The sequence below is a fragment of the Notolepis coatsorum genome (assembly GCF_963971535.1).
Source record: "Notolepis coatsorum genome assembly, chromosome: 11".
NCBI lineage: Eukaryota > Metazoa > Chordata > Actinopteri > Aulopiformes > Paralepididae > Notolepis > Notolepis coatsorum.
Window position 1 is genome coordinate 87,078,255 of NC_140175.1, and position 15,115 is coordinate 87,093,369.

At 41.7% G+C, this 15,115-nt stretch overlaps 1 protein-coding gene across 1 annotated transcript in view; it reads left to right on the forward strand.

Annotated features, from left to right (window-relative positions):
- The first annotated feature begins 3,170 nt into the window (after nucleotides 1-3,170).
- The window catches only part of mapkap1 (MAPK associated protein 1), a 155,888-nt gene continuing 143,943 nt past the window's right edge, over nucleotides 3,171-15,115 (forward strand). The window contains 3 exon segments of the mRNA XM_084324727.1: nucleotides 3,171-3,536; nucleotides 9,131-9,178; nucleotides 14,938-15,027. Of these exon segments, the coding sequence (XP_084180853.1) occupies nucleotides 3,239-3,536; nucleotides 9,131-9,178; nucleotides 14,938-15,027 (436 nt within the window). The 5' untranslated portion in view covers nucleotides 3,171-3,238.

The window sequence follows — 15,115 nt, forward strand, 5'->3', positions numbered from 1 at the left end:
TATTCTGAGCACAATCTTTTTTCTTTTTTTAAACAATGTGTTTATTGTTTTTTTTCTTTCTTTTTTTAGTTTTACAGCATCAGTTCAACAGTTCAACAACCATACAAAAGGAAATGCTGCCAACTGCCCCCCCCTCCCCCCTCCCTGAGTTACAGAAAAATAGATACAAAATACCCCCCCCCCCCTAAAATAAAAATAAAAATCATTATAAACAAAAAGAAAACCTCTAGGCCAGACCCCCCCTCCCCTCCCCCAGACTAGGACCTCAACAAATTAATTTTTTTCTTTTTTTCTTTTACACATTTTGAGAATTTAGTAAACCCAGTTACACCCGTCTAACAGGTGCCCATACTTCTATACCAAACAAATAAATATCTAACGTTACATCTTTTCTCTTCAAAGAGCGAGCACAAACTTCTTCACCACTGTTAGGCTATCTCGCCACCTACAGACAGTTTTGCTGGTTTCCCAGCTGTAGAATATATACTCTACACTTTGCTTGCTTTATATCACAGCCTGGCAAATTAACATGGAGTGAAATTAACTTTTCATCTCCCGGGTGACGGTACAATACTACATCATGTCATTTGACTTACTCAGAAGCATTTTATATGACCTACACATAAAATCCGAACCTTACAATGAACGGTGGGGCTAATCTAAAGGACTGGACACAGACGCGTTAAACTAACCTAAAGTTAGTTGTTCACCAACAATCTACAGACACAAACAAACACAGAACCGGACTGTTATATTAAATTAATTGATTGCTGTTTAATGCGTCCGTGTCCAGTCCTTTAGATTAGCCCCACCGTTCATTGTAAACAATGATGCATGTAGTCACTGTGTGTTGTTGTAGCCACTGTGTGTAGTTGTTTTATTAGTTTGTCATGACAAACCAATTATATAATGCAACATATGTCTAAAGGCACAACATATTCCAGTTAACGGTATATTTTTTTAATGATTCGTTACGGTGCAATCAATACTTCCATGCGTTCGGGACCTCCATGTTTTTGGGGCAGGGCACGAAATTAGAGCCTGCCACCCGCCATTGGCGGGCAGATTTTAGGTTTGGCGAGTGAGACTGAGAGGTCTGTCCGCCATGTGGCGGGCAACCAAATAGTCATGTGAAAACCGATCGAAAAACATGATCCAATTCTTAGCGGAGTTCTCACTCGCTGACTTCTGTCTCAAGCACACAGACCTGCAGCGCACTGCTCCTCCTGCTCCTCCTCCTCCTCCTGCCCCTCCCAAACCCGTGTAAACACAGAGGCTCCTATTGCATCCGGCAGTCTGCTGACTGCTCTAGTCTAGTGGGACCTCCGTGAGCTAACGTTAGCTACCGTTACAAAATGACCCAGTCAACTATTCACTTTTAGTTTAATACATGAGGCATTGTCTAACGTTATCTAGCCGGCTAGCTACTGTTAGCTCCTGATATCAACAAATGCTCCAGCAATAGTCTAGTAGTGCATGATACCTCCGTTGGCTAGGTAGCTCACGTTAGCTCACGTTAGCTCACTACGAAATGTCCCAGTAAACTAAATAGTTCACTGAGGCGTTGTCTTGACGTTATCTAGCCGGCTAGCAAATATGCTTGGCGGGTAGATTTTTCCCATCTACCTGCCACTGGCCGGTGAGTCAAAAAGTTAATTTCGTGCCCTGTTTGGGGGTATTCATCAGAAAAATCGGATCCGGGATTCGGCTCCCATCAGTCGGGCAAGAACTGCGGGTTTTCAACCTCTCTCCTCTCTCCTGGAGCTTAAGGGGGAGCTTAGTATTCCTGCCTCTGAGGAGCGCGTCGCGGCTCATGCACATGCGTGCGCTCGGCCAATCGGAGCAATTCAGAGCAACGCGGAAGGGCATGTTGGTTGCCTAAAGTGTTCACGCGTCCCATATAGGTTGACAGCCTTTATTTTACGGGATAACTTGGTCATTCCCCCTTTTTTAAATGACAATACCCACAGTGTTGAAATGGTGACTCTCCCCTCCTTAGATATGATCCACCCCCTCTCATCATCACCACACATCACACGTCGTGTAGTATGGGGTTCAGGTACCCGGGAAGACGCCGGCGCCCTGTCTCTCTCGTCTCTCTTGTCTCTCTTGTCTGACAAGACAGGAGTTTGCAAATGACACCACTTTGTCACTCAGAGCCGACGCAGGCAGCCAGTGTTTTCCCAGTGACAGCTGGCGCAGGTGCCACAGCAAACCGTGGGATGCGCTGTCATATTTCATCAACGCCACACTCGCGGAAAGCCATAATTAGCTAATTAGCTTGTTAATTAGCCAATTAGCATTCCTTCATATTTATGTTAAGTGCGGGGGCGCTGCCGGGTTGGGACTCGTACTGAGCTACATGTAGTTAGGGGGTCAGATTTGTTATTTTTTTCCTGTACCATTTGAAACCCATTGGAAGAATTGGTTTGCTGCATACATTGAGGGCTGCCTTTTTAAGATGAGATATTCCTTTATTGATCCCTTTGGGGGAAATTTGGTCGTTCATAGCTGCATGGGGGAGGGGGAGCCGAGGTACAGGTACAGCTGTAATAGTGGAAAGACATAAATATAGGCAATACAATTTGAAAAAATTTACAGTGTAAAGTTTAACAATATAATTAGATCTGAATCTAAAAATATGAGAAAAATAAACGGTGTAAACAAAGGAGCCCTATCGGTCTTATTATACATTACAATTATAGTCAATAAAGAATTTTGAATCTGAATATAAACGTACTTTTACTATGAGTAAAAGTAAACGGTATACACAACACAAGGTACCCGAACATGCAGGTACAACATCATACACTGTAGTCCGTATTTTGAATGTTGGTCTCCAGTTTGATGTTCTAGTTGTGCAGTTCAGTAGGCTCTCTTTATTTGTTCCTGGGTTGTGACAAGGAGCCAGGTAGTTGTTTATAGCCATTGTTTTCCTGGTGACTTGAACTGCACCGTCTAATCTCTCTGAACCTTCCCCCAACAGGCAGGCTCACACGCCCCACCATGGAGCAGAGAACATAGCCCAGAAGAGGAGGAGGAGGAGGAGGAGGAGAAGAAGACGCTGTGATTAACTCACAGAGTGATTATATATCGAGAGGGAGAGAGGGGGGAATTAAGGGGGGAAGTAAGGGAGAAGTGGGAAGAGTGGAGCTGGTTGAGGAGGGATAGGAGGGTAGGAGAAAGGTGGGGGGAGACCAAAAGAGAAACCTCATACAAAAGAGAGAGAGAGAGAGAAATGGCATTCTTGGACAACCCGGCCATCATTCTGGCCCACATTCGCCAGTCCCACGTGACCAGCGACGACACGGGCATGTGCGAGATGGTGCTAATCGACCACGACGTGGACCTGGAGAAGTGCCAGCTGGCAGCGGTGCCCGGCGGCAGCAGCAGCGGTGGCGGGTCGCTGGGGTCGGGCTCCCTGGGCGGCGAGGGGGGCAGCAGCGGCACGGGCGAGAGCCAGAACTATGACCTCTCCCAGTCCATGGACATCACCTCCAGCTGGGACTTTGGCATCCGCCGGCGCTCCAACACAGGTAGGCTAACGACCAGCCAACACCACCACCACTACCACCACCACGGGCGCTGGCTGGCTGGCTTGCTGGCTGGCTGGCTGGCTGGCTAGCTAGCCACAAACAAGCTCTGTACCAAAGCATTCCTGGCAAGAAACTAAAGGCTTTTTAGCACACCAGCCACAGTGTCTGGCACTGGATTCAAAAATGTGCCACACAATATTTTAACCCTTTAAACTCCCTTGAGCCCCATGCTGGCTTTAAGCAATTACTGTAGTGTTGCCTGGTGTTTTGCTTTAATGCATCTACAGCACACATTCTTAAATCAGAGTAGAGGTCCCCGAAGGTGGGTAATGATATTGAATATGCCATGCTAGCTAGGGCTGCACGATTTGGTAAAAGAGTGCAATTGCGATTATTGTGGACAATATTGCGATTACGATTGTGATATAATAAATAAATGGTGTCATGAGTCTACTTGCTTGGTTATCAAGGAAAATGCAAAGATTACTGATCGTTTTTAAATGTTTATTTCTCAACTCAAACATACAAACTTAACCACATGCGATTTATATATATAAGAAGAAAATAGAGCTGTCAATATTAACACTTAATCTTGATCTTGATTCAATCTTAACAATTAATTACGTTAGCGGAACACAAGTTATCTTTACACGGGTCGAGCTATAACGTCACGGTGACCAATCGCAGCCACTCTTATTGTCTGGGACCAAATACGGCCACGCCCCATTCCCAGTAAAAAAGTGGTAATCTCTAGAATGGGTTTCGGGCGACGGTGTATACGGAAGTGACTCTAAAGGTGACGATCTACTGTTGTCAGTAGATGGCAGCATTGGTTTAAAATTAAAAGGTGAAAATGTTGAAAACTACAACAATACACTTCCCAAGATCCTTAGCACAGGTCACAGGTCACTGGGATGTGTCTATTCTTCGACGTGATCTGAACAGCGGTAAACTATTACTGCAGCCTCAGTATAGCAACCGCGAATGGTCAACTAATTATCTTAACAAAAGTGCGCTGGTAGCGTTACATATGTTGTCTAAAGGGGGACATATGGTACAATTTAAGATTTTAATGATAATCTGCATATAAAGGACAACAAAGCATCGTTAATTAATTTGTAATAAACCTCAATGAAAATGGTAATATTCGCTATTGTTATGAAAATGTGATCGAATCCTATACAAATGTGGACGCATTTGGTCTACGTTCCGTTACACGCTTTTTTCTTGCTAACATTAGATAGCAGTAAGTACCTACTATGTACGTCTAACTTTTCCTAACATTTGACGGCTGCATTTGCTACGTTATGTGCGCAAATATAATGCATATTATGCATATATACAGCTTTTTAACGGCTGGGATTTGGACATTTAATGCGAGAAGTTGCATGCTTTCACTTGCATGCATTCAGCACACACACACACACACACACACACACGCACATTTGTTTAATTAAATCACAAATTGCTGCCTTTTATGCGGTCAGCACAGGCGTAATCGTGCAGCACTAATGCTAGCTAGCTACAGTACTGTAACAGCAAAATGTGGATGATAATGTATTTTGAAAGTAATGTAATGACACTTCTGGTATGTATGTGTCACTCACACTTTTTTAAGTTTTTCTCACCATTGGGGAAATTGAAGGTGAGATTAAAGGGTTAAAGACCAAATTGGCCTTTCAAAATAGTCACCTAGTTGGTTACCTGCTGAAGTGGCTGGTAGGGTAGGCAAGCCTACCAGCCACAGTCTCAAAATGTAGGTCTCCCTGCCACATGGCTGGTGGTTGGGGTGGTAACGTGCCACCCTGCCGTCTCCCTTCTGTGGTGGAGGAGGGGGCACTGGCCTGAAAGCCTGCTGAGGGGCACTATGTGTGTAATGTGGGTTTTACCTGTCGAGTGGTGTTGGAGGCTGCAGCGATGCAGTGGGGTGTTGCTGCACAGAGGGAACGCATGGGCTCGGGTCACAGTGCACTGCAGTCGACGCCAGGAGGAGACTCTAGCTCGAATGCAGCATTTGTCTGTTGATGACGAATGATGACTAATTATGACGTACACTTATTGTACGCCAACCCACTTTTGTAATTTGAGCAGTCTGTCAAATTGGGCTCCATTTTTCTCCAAGAGAAGTTCTCGAGCGGCATTGGTAGAGTAGGTAAAACAGCGGAAAGGCATGATATTACTGTCCCACTGTGACCACTGACACTGTTACAGTAATAAGACAACACTTTATTAACCTACATTTCTATTGATCTATTTCTCATATCAACAAATAGCAGACATTATTTTCCACATAGCAACCATTGTCTCTTCCAACATGGAGGACAAATGGGCCATTTAAACATTCTGTACAAGGCCTCTATTACTACTACTGGTACAAACTAAGCAACCACAGCTCAAATTAACCAGGATTTAGCTTGTCGCTTGATTTAATAATAACTCATGCACAATGAAAGTACCAGAGCACCACTGCATTATTCAATGAGAAGGATAAGACAAACTTCAAGGGAAACCACAATTGGTTTTATTTTGAGAAGGTACAGTTAGTGTGCAAAAAGGTTATTGGACCCGCAACCTACCTCACACAGGGGTTGCGAGTTCAAATCTCCACCAGACACGCTGCAGTGTCCCTCTGTACAGCAACGGTATGAGTGTTGTTTTTCTTCAACAAAAAAACAAATCAAACAGACCACATAATGTTTTGAATGGAGTAATTGGAAGTTTGGGTTCATGGCTCCCGGGGCGCGAGTTCATGGTCTACGTAGTCTCCATGTCATTGTTTTTTATTTTTTTTATTCTGTCAGGCTGTTTTTCCCTCCCCTCTTTATTTTACGGACGATTGGCGCAGCAGTTGCGGGTAGAAGCAATGGTAATCAGGGGGTCGCCTCAGCTTGATTTGTATGTAAATGGAAATGATGCCTTTGTTCGCTCTGTTGCCCAAATGAAATGGATTGTTTTTATAGAACCTGCCGCTTGCCGTTAACCCTTTCCCTCACCAGAGTGTCTTTACGAGAGGTTTCGTTTGGAAATTTACTTGACGAGCGAGCAAAATGAATTTGAGGGGCTAAGGGCAATAATGATGATGTGATTAGGATCCTTTTTAACGTGTACAAAATATCTATATAGGCCTTAGGGGTGTGACGATATGTGTGATATTTGGCCCTCGATAATGATAATATCACGATATATGATATCTGTGATCATTTATATATTGCAAGAAGTTTAATCTATGATACATCACGATATCTGTGTAACTGAAGAACGGAAAACATCCATAAAAAGGCTAAAAGCAGGAATTATGGATTTATTCACAGAATTGACATGCAAGTTTATCAGATTCTTTAGTGTGCATCACAAACTGGCCAATTGTACATGAAACAAATTGTATAGGGCCTCTTTAACACACACTGACCGCAACTTGATTATTATTAACTATTAATTATGTCCCCAACGGAAAACTTTATTACCATCTGCAATAGAAATATATATATATACATTATCTGTTTTATCATTTTCAGTTCACCTCATTCCAATAATTTCTATTGCAGTACAATGGGATTGTCAAGCAAAAACATAATAATAAAAAAAAATTATATATATTATTATTATATACAGTATATATAGAGATTTTTAATATGTATTGATATAATATCGGCATGCAAAATATCGCAATATATTGCTGTATAAAATGTTCACCACCTCGGGCGGTCAGGTGGCGTAGCGGAGATTGCGCTTGTCACCAATGCAAGAGGCTGCGGTCTCGACTCCTGGAGTCAGCATTGCCTTGGCTTGGGCTGATCGTCATACTAACTCGTTTGGCTGAGTTAGGGGGAGGGAAGTCATGGGTGGTAATCTGCCGTTGTGGACAGCGACGCCTACAGGTCAGGTCTGGGCGCTTGCTCAGCGGAGGCAGGACTTGATGAAGGCAGCGTGACCTCGTCACCTCCCACGCGTTACGCTTCACCAATGAGAGTCCTCGCTACCAGGTGAAAAAAAGAGTCACTGGCTGTCGCCGCGCGTGTCGGAGGAAGCGTGCGGATGACTTCAGGGTTCCCTTGTATCGACCAGTAGGAGAACATGCGCACAACAACCAGGCAGGGGAGGGGGGGGAATTGGCACAACAACTAAAATTCGGACGGGGAGAAAAACAGAGAAAAATCGGAGAAAGAGAGAATAAAAAATAAATAAAAATCACCACCTCTAATAGGCCTATATATATATGTGTGTGTCAGATTCTCATCTGAAATAAAATAATTTGGACCCACTATATGTTTCATATGTATTTTCTCCTGCAAAATATTGTGTGTTTATTTTATCTTTGGAAAAAGTATTTTCTGGGCATTAATTAATGCAACAGAAGCTATTGTTTACTTTCTTTGCATTTGAAATTCGATTAGTTTTTACCGATCAGATTTGTCTAGTCAAAGATTCAGTCCAATGTAGCACACATTGCCTTGTTGCCAACACAGGGTTCCTGTAGTTATTAAAACCTGGAAAAGTCATGGCATTAGAAATGATAGTTTTCCAGGCTTGGAAAATATATGGAAAATAATTCTTATCCACAACGTTTTGGAAAATATCTTTTGATAATCTAAAGATAAATTTGTAGGAACCCTGTTAACCGTTATTGCAAATGGCTCACATGTTCTGCCTCACAGAGTTTGAGTGTAATTTCTTGTGTAAGCCCAGAGGAAATGTATGAAAAAACATTTACAATTTCATCGACAAAGTTTGGCAGGATTCTTTACCCTTTTCTAATAACCCAAACCTTAATGGCTTGGTCCCCCGATCAGCATCAATGGGAGACTGTATTATGGTTACCCCCATGTTTGAAGCCAACAAAAGTTGTCCAACTATCCCACAATGCAGTGTCTAGCATCCTCTTTGGCTGTTTGCAAGCGTTAGCGCTAACATTTGATATCAAACATTAGAGCTGCTATGTCAGCTACCAAATATTACAGTTAACGCGCCGTAGGTAGAGTTAATCAAAGATGGTATTTGATTAACAGTAGCTAGCATTAGCTACAACATTTGGTAGCTGACAGTAAGCTCTTAATTTTTGGTTGCTAATGTTGGCGCTAATACTAGCTAACACCAAAATATGTGCATTGCATTGTGGGGTTAATTAGGAGGACTGAGTGGTCGTCATTAACACAGGCAGCCATACTTAAAACAGTCTTCCGTTGCTGCATGCACTTCCAGCCTTCTCATTAAAGGCTTTCTTCTGAAGACATCATCATGTTCATATAGGCTACATGTTGCCCAGCATGTATCTGTACATGTGTGTGGGATGGAGAGGTGGACCGGGTAATGTGAATGAATTTGAATGATTCCAGTGGGTATAAATCAAATGAAACGACATGCCTGGACGTTTGTTTTTCTCGTTGTAAATGGTGCTGGTGCTTGGTGACTCGGAGGGAGTCCAAAGGAAGCTCGTAGCTCTCGTTTCCCCCCGAGACCCGTGTCCTTTTGGCTCCCCATGGCTTTTGTGGGGGTTGCTGGTAATGGTTTTTGGTCCTGGGTAAAAAAACAAAACGTTGGAAGTGTTCTTGAGTGTTGCTCCACTGAGAGATGACCCGAAGTGGCTGTCTCACCAGGACGTCAACAGGACAGGCGCGAGTCGCGCGACAAACCCAGGGTGGCCGGTAAGAAAACCAAGCAGGAACCAAACCCAGCAGGAACACTCTATCTGGCTGCGGTTACACAGAGTATATAATAGAATAGAATAGAATAGAATAGAATAGAATAGAATAGAATAGAAATACTTTATTCATCCTGAGGGAGATTTGGCACTACAAATCGCTCACAGTAAACGGTAAACATTTAGGTAGACAAAACAAAAGTCACGAATAAGAATGACAATAAACCTAAGAATAAAATACGGTCCGGGATATACATTTACTATGTTACATAATATAAAATATACAGTAAGTGTACATTTGTACTATGTCGGTTTAAAAGTAATGTAAAAGTCCAGGAAGATAGTACTGTCACTCTGTGCTCAGTGATGCAGTGAGGCACAGTGATGCATTATAAAGTCTGATGGCTGTCTGAATGAAGGACTTCCTGTGCCGTTCAGTGCTACATCTTGGGAGTCTTAGTCTAGCACTGAACGTGCTCCTTCTGTCAGCCAAGTCTGTGTATAGTGGGTGGGAGGGGTTGTACATTACTTGCCCACTGCCCCCACCGGTGTATGTTTTCCTTTTCTTTTCTTTTTTAAATAGAAATAAAACCTGTTTATCAGTGCCCACATTTAACAAATAAAACAACTTTTTGTCAAATACTATAAGTGTGTTATAAATACTTAGTCAGACAACATTAACCTTACGTGAAGGAGGGAAAGGAGGCTCTAGTCTAGAGACACAACGTTATTTTGGATTAAACCCTGCAGCAGCTCAACTGGAAAGGACCCGAGGACCAGTCCTGACCAGCAACAGTATGTTTGTGCGATGCATAAGGCTGCAGCTACATTGATCCGTCAATGAACGGATAGCAATTTGATAGGAAGGTATTACTGTCCCTTGGTTTATTTTTAAATTAGAACATAACGTCAACTCTGTCTGTCCAACAAATGGATACTCTTCATTGAAAATGAATTAAAACACACGTAGACAGACAGACAGACAGACAGACAGACAGACAGACAGACAGACAGACAGACAGACAGACAGACACAGTGGATCAATGTAGCTACATAACGTTAGGGCAAAGTGAGCTCTCTACAGATATTAAGCGTAATTTTGTAAAATGTCCAGTGTCACCAGTAATACCGGTGTTGTCATGAGTCTATTAGTCATGGGACATTTCACATCACCACTGCAACCCTAGATGTTGCTCACATTGCGTGATTGGAAGTCCACCCAATGCAATATGGTCATGATGTGCAGGTGAGAAATATGAACGAGATGGACAGGAAGTAACGCTGATACAGATTCTAAATGAGAAACGGCCACAAGAGACTCAATAATGAGCCTTTTCAAGTGTGGTCATATCGCATTACGATCTCTGGACATCGGAACGTTTGCGATCACACCTCCGATATTGCATTGAAATGGCAACTGTAACCATAAGCCAAAGTCAATATCACCAAGAACCCTATATGAGACCTTATGATTGAATACAAGGACCGATAAGATAAGATGATCCTTAATTAATCCCCTTGGGGAAATTCAGGTGTCAAATGGGGGATACGGGGGGGGGGGGGGGGGGCACAGAGCTTCACAGTCCAGTATCTATATACACACTATAGATACCATATAAATACAAATATAATATAAAAAGTACAAAAAAAAACAATATAGTCCAGTGAGTGAGTGCACGTGGATATGAGTTCTGACAGTGATAGTTCTCCTGACCGCAGAGCCGCCCTTCAGAGGGGGGGGGGGGAGATGAGTCTTTGAGTAGATACAACTATCAATGACATAATTGCCCCCCCCCCCCCCACACACGTAACTGATCAACATTGTTCTTTAACACTTTGAGTGCCGTGGGTTAATTCACATTTAGTCCCTTGAATGCCACCATCGGCGTCAATGTTAACGTTAATATCGCCTAATCTATGTTTTAAATTATGGCTATGTGTCTAATCTGCCCGTCGCTTATCAAAGAATCATTTTCCAGTCAGTGTTGTCAAGGCAGATTGTTTTTTTATCGCTTCATTTCCGTTTGAGAGCATTTTGAAAAGCACCCGTTTTCAGGTGAAAAACAACCTATTCTATGATAATCGCCTTTTACTGGAATATTCCAGAACGTTGATATTTGTCGGCCTATTTATGAATCGTTTTCAAATAAACGCTAGATGATCAATAGTATATGTGCACGCACGCACGTTCGAGCCGCGCGCTGATAATAGCTGCTTTCATTTCCTCATGGATTTTACAGTGAGAGCAGCTAGAGCACATATCACAAAAAACCTTATATCTCTGTGAAAACAAGTCTGATTATCCTAACACTGATAACATAGATTCCTTACCTGACATCAGATGGTATCCAAATGGTTTATTCCAATTCCTGATCACCATTCGAAAAAATCGATAAGTATCAATATACTTATCGATTTTTTCGAATGGTGATCAGGAATTGGAATAAACCATTTGGATCCAACGTGTGTACAGTATAACCCATGCTCGCCGCGGCTCAGAGGCTCCAGAATGAACTCTGGTAACTCCGGCTGCATCAGTGGACTGGAAAATGTGGACTGGAATATTTTTTTTCCCCCATCCATTTTCATTGAGTCCATTCCAAAAGGGTGATTTACCATCTGGGAGACAATAGGGGGCGCTTTTTTCACATCTGATCGCCGGCGGCCCCTGGATTTCCAACGGTAGGCTCGGGTGATGCAATATGATTTCAGATCGCTAAAAAATACAAATAAAAGAAATTCAGAGAAAAGCTGTGATGTGGCTTTCAACGTAACTATCGTAAACCCGAGATTAGCCGTGAGTGGCACTCAAAGTGTCAACAAACAATGTAAAACTTGGTTTGCGACTGCACTCCAGCGTTACTCGTAGCATATCTTGCACCTTGCAGAGATGTTGTCTACCAGCAGTGCCCACAGCCGGCCACTCTCCCCCTATCTATCAAATGTACTGTAAATAAACTTCACCGGCGAGCTCGTTGGCCCCTCACACAAGGCCTTTGGAAACAGCAGAATGCGTTTGAGGAATGACTGAGGACAGTGATGGAAGGAGTGTTACGCTAAACGGTCTGTTGATCTACAGTCCAACCTGTTCTGCCTGGCATTGGAGGGATATACTGTACTGCTTATTTCAGACCCAAGTCAAAAGATTATTTTTGTCCATACTGAAAGTATATTTTTTTGTATATACAGTTTGTTAAAAGTATATTTCTACCCATATTTCTGAGAGTATACTTGCAATGTATTTTTGGTACTTGTGATTTTTAGTTCTGCAGAATAGTTCATTGCTGCTAGAATGGTTTGTTTAATCGTTTTATACTTGTTATTTTGTAAAAAAAAATATATATTTATAGATATGTGTGTGTATATATTATATAATACATACCATTTCTTTGGGCTTTGGAACTTTAGAGCTTTAGTAGTAATACAAGTTTCATTCTTCTCGTACGCAAAGTTTCGATGTGGCGGGTAAATGAGAGCTAATGTGGTGGATCTTCTGAAAGTTGCCATGACTAAATTAGTTTGTCTGAGAAGAATATAAAAATGTTATGTTGTATTATTATTCATATAAGCCATTTCTCATGCTGATATAGTAAAATCTTTGGAGTGGTAAAAAAACAACAACCAAATAAGAAAATCAGTATAGGGATCCTGGCAAGTGATTGAAGCTTTGAGCATTCTGGTTTCGGGTCAACCCTATCATTAATATGCTGTAAATGTAATCTAAGTTTACTTAACAAAACTGAGATGTTTACCAAACTTAAGTTGTACTTTAGTAAAGTTATCAAAAGTATAATTTCAATATATTACGTGCAACTCGAGTAGTTTCAATTTAACACAACTTTAGTATACTTTCTGAATACATACAGTATTCTGACGATATACTAATGTATACTTTCAGAAAACATCTATACTTATTTTTTCTTGAAGACGTGTGTCTGATTCGTCACTTACTAGGGTTCATTTCTGTTCCAAAAGCACTTGTGGAGTGGTTTGGTTTGTGAGATATTGGAATCAGACATGATGAGTGTTGGGTCGCTTTCACACCTATAGTTTGGTAGACTCATTGTGCAATTTTTTTCATTTGGTTTGGTTAGCTTTCACACTGCACTCTAAACAAAGCCATGTGATCATGCAGGTCAGATTTTCATTGGACATAATCCCATACCTGCCAACATTATGCTGTGAAAAAGGGGCTTCAAACTTTTTGGTAGTTTTGTCCTCTTTCATTTTTGTCAGAGGTTGACTGCACAGAGGCACTGAGGAGATTAACGTTTACTCTGGGATGCCAGGATGTGCAGGAATGATTAAACGTTATGTATGAAGGGGATACAACAGTTTATCAATCTAATCCAGCAACACATATCCCCCATACTAAGCCCGATTTCATTATGTCACTATACAACTTAATTTAAAACTTTTTTTGTAAATGGGAGATTATAACACAGAATCTCGTGATTTCCGGAATCCAGCTGCATCGCAAGGTAAGAGATTATATATGTGGACCAAACAATTGTGTAATCTTCACCTTGGGTTTTCCAATTCACTGTCAGTAATACATTTTGTGCCAGTGTCTAGTATGGGTGTAACGGTAGACAAAAACCACGGTTCGGTACGTACCTCGGTTTTGAAGTCAAGGTTCTGTATGGTTTTCGGTACAGTGGGGGAAAGTTTGGCTTTCCATGTTCCACTCAGGGGTGATGTAGTGTGCAGTAACTAATTGTACTTGTAGGGCTGTCAACGAATATTCTATATTGAAATTAATAATCGACTTGTAAAAAAAAAAAACAATAATAATAATAATAATTATATTAGATTGTGGAAAAAAACAGCCCCCGGTGGGCGGTTGTTAGTGGTTAACATACCATTGTATTCGTTCGGTACACAGCCGTTCGGTACGGTACACACTGAAGCGGTTCGGTACGGATACGTGTACCTTTTACACCCCTAGTGTCTAGGCTACTGTCACCTGAAGCATGCATGCAAGGTATTTGTTTAGTATTACAACATTTATTATAATATTTCTAATTTACCAGCTTGCGAAAATAAAAACGTTATGATGAAGAATCACACATTTGGAAATATAATGGGAAATCTTTCGGGTCTTTTCCTGCCTTTGGTCCGATTTGCATTCATACCTCAAACAAACCGCAAGCGAACCACCCAGGGTTCACTTGTAAGCGAACCGAGACCCACATTTTCACCAGAGTTCTAATGAGCTTTCCCACCAACCCCAAACCAAGCGGACTATCTGGAGGAAACAAACCTGGGTTTGATTAAAGCGGACCAAAGAGCTCAGGTGTGAAAGCAACCTTAATTAACAATGCTAGTACAAGTCAATGGAAGCATGAGGCATCAATTTGTTCAATGAGAAACAAGTTGTACACCTTTAGTCTAGTCCATTGTAGTTTACTATGTAGGCTAATTAAACAATTAGGAAACTCTTGGGATGTGTTTTTTCACAGATGTACTTCATACCCCCATTGACTTATACTAGCATTGCTAGCAAATGCTAACAATATCTGCTTCCAACATCTCACAAACCAAAACACTGGTGCAAGTAACTTTTGGATGCACCGAAATGACTTCTTCTTGTGGCACATCTCTTTTTTAATTTAAAATGTATTCCATCTTAATATTTTAATTGGTCCACCTTTACAAGCCAATATATAGTATATTTCTGTTGTCGAGGCAAAGCACCACCCTTTCCTAATTGATACGCGTGTGAAAGAGAGTCTCACTGTATTTTTCTTTGTCCTTTTTCAGCACAGCGACTTGAACGGCTAAGGAAAGAACGGCAGAACCAAATCAAATGCAAAAACGTTCAGTGGAAGGAGAGATCGTCCTCGCATTCAGGTACACTATTCCTAAAGCATTAGGTGAAGTGATCCCTTTAAGTAACTATTTCCACCTTAAAAGGATCACTTGACATGTGGACCTTACA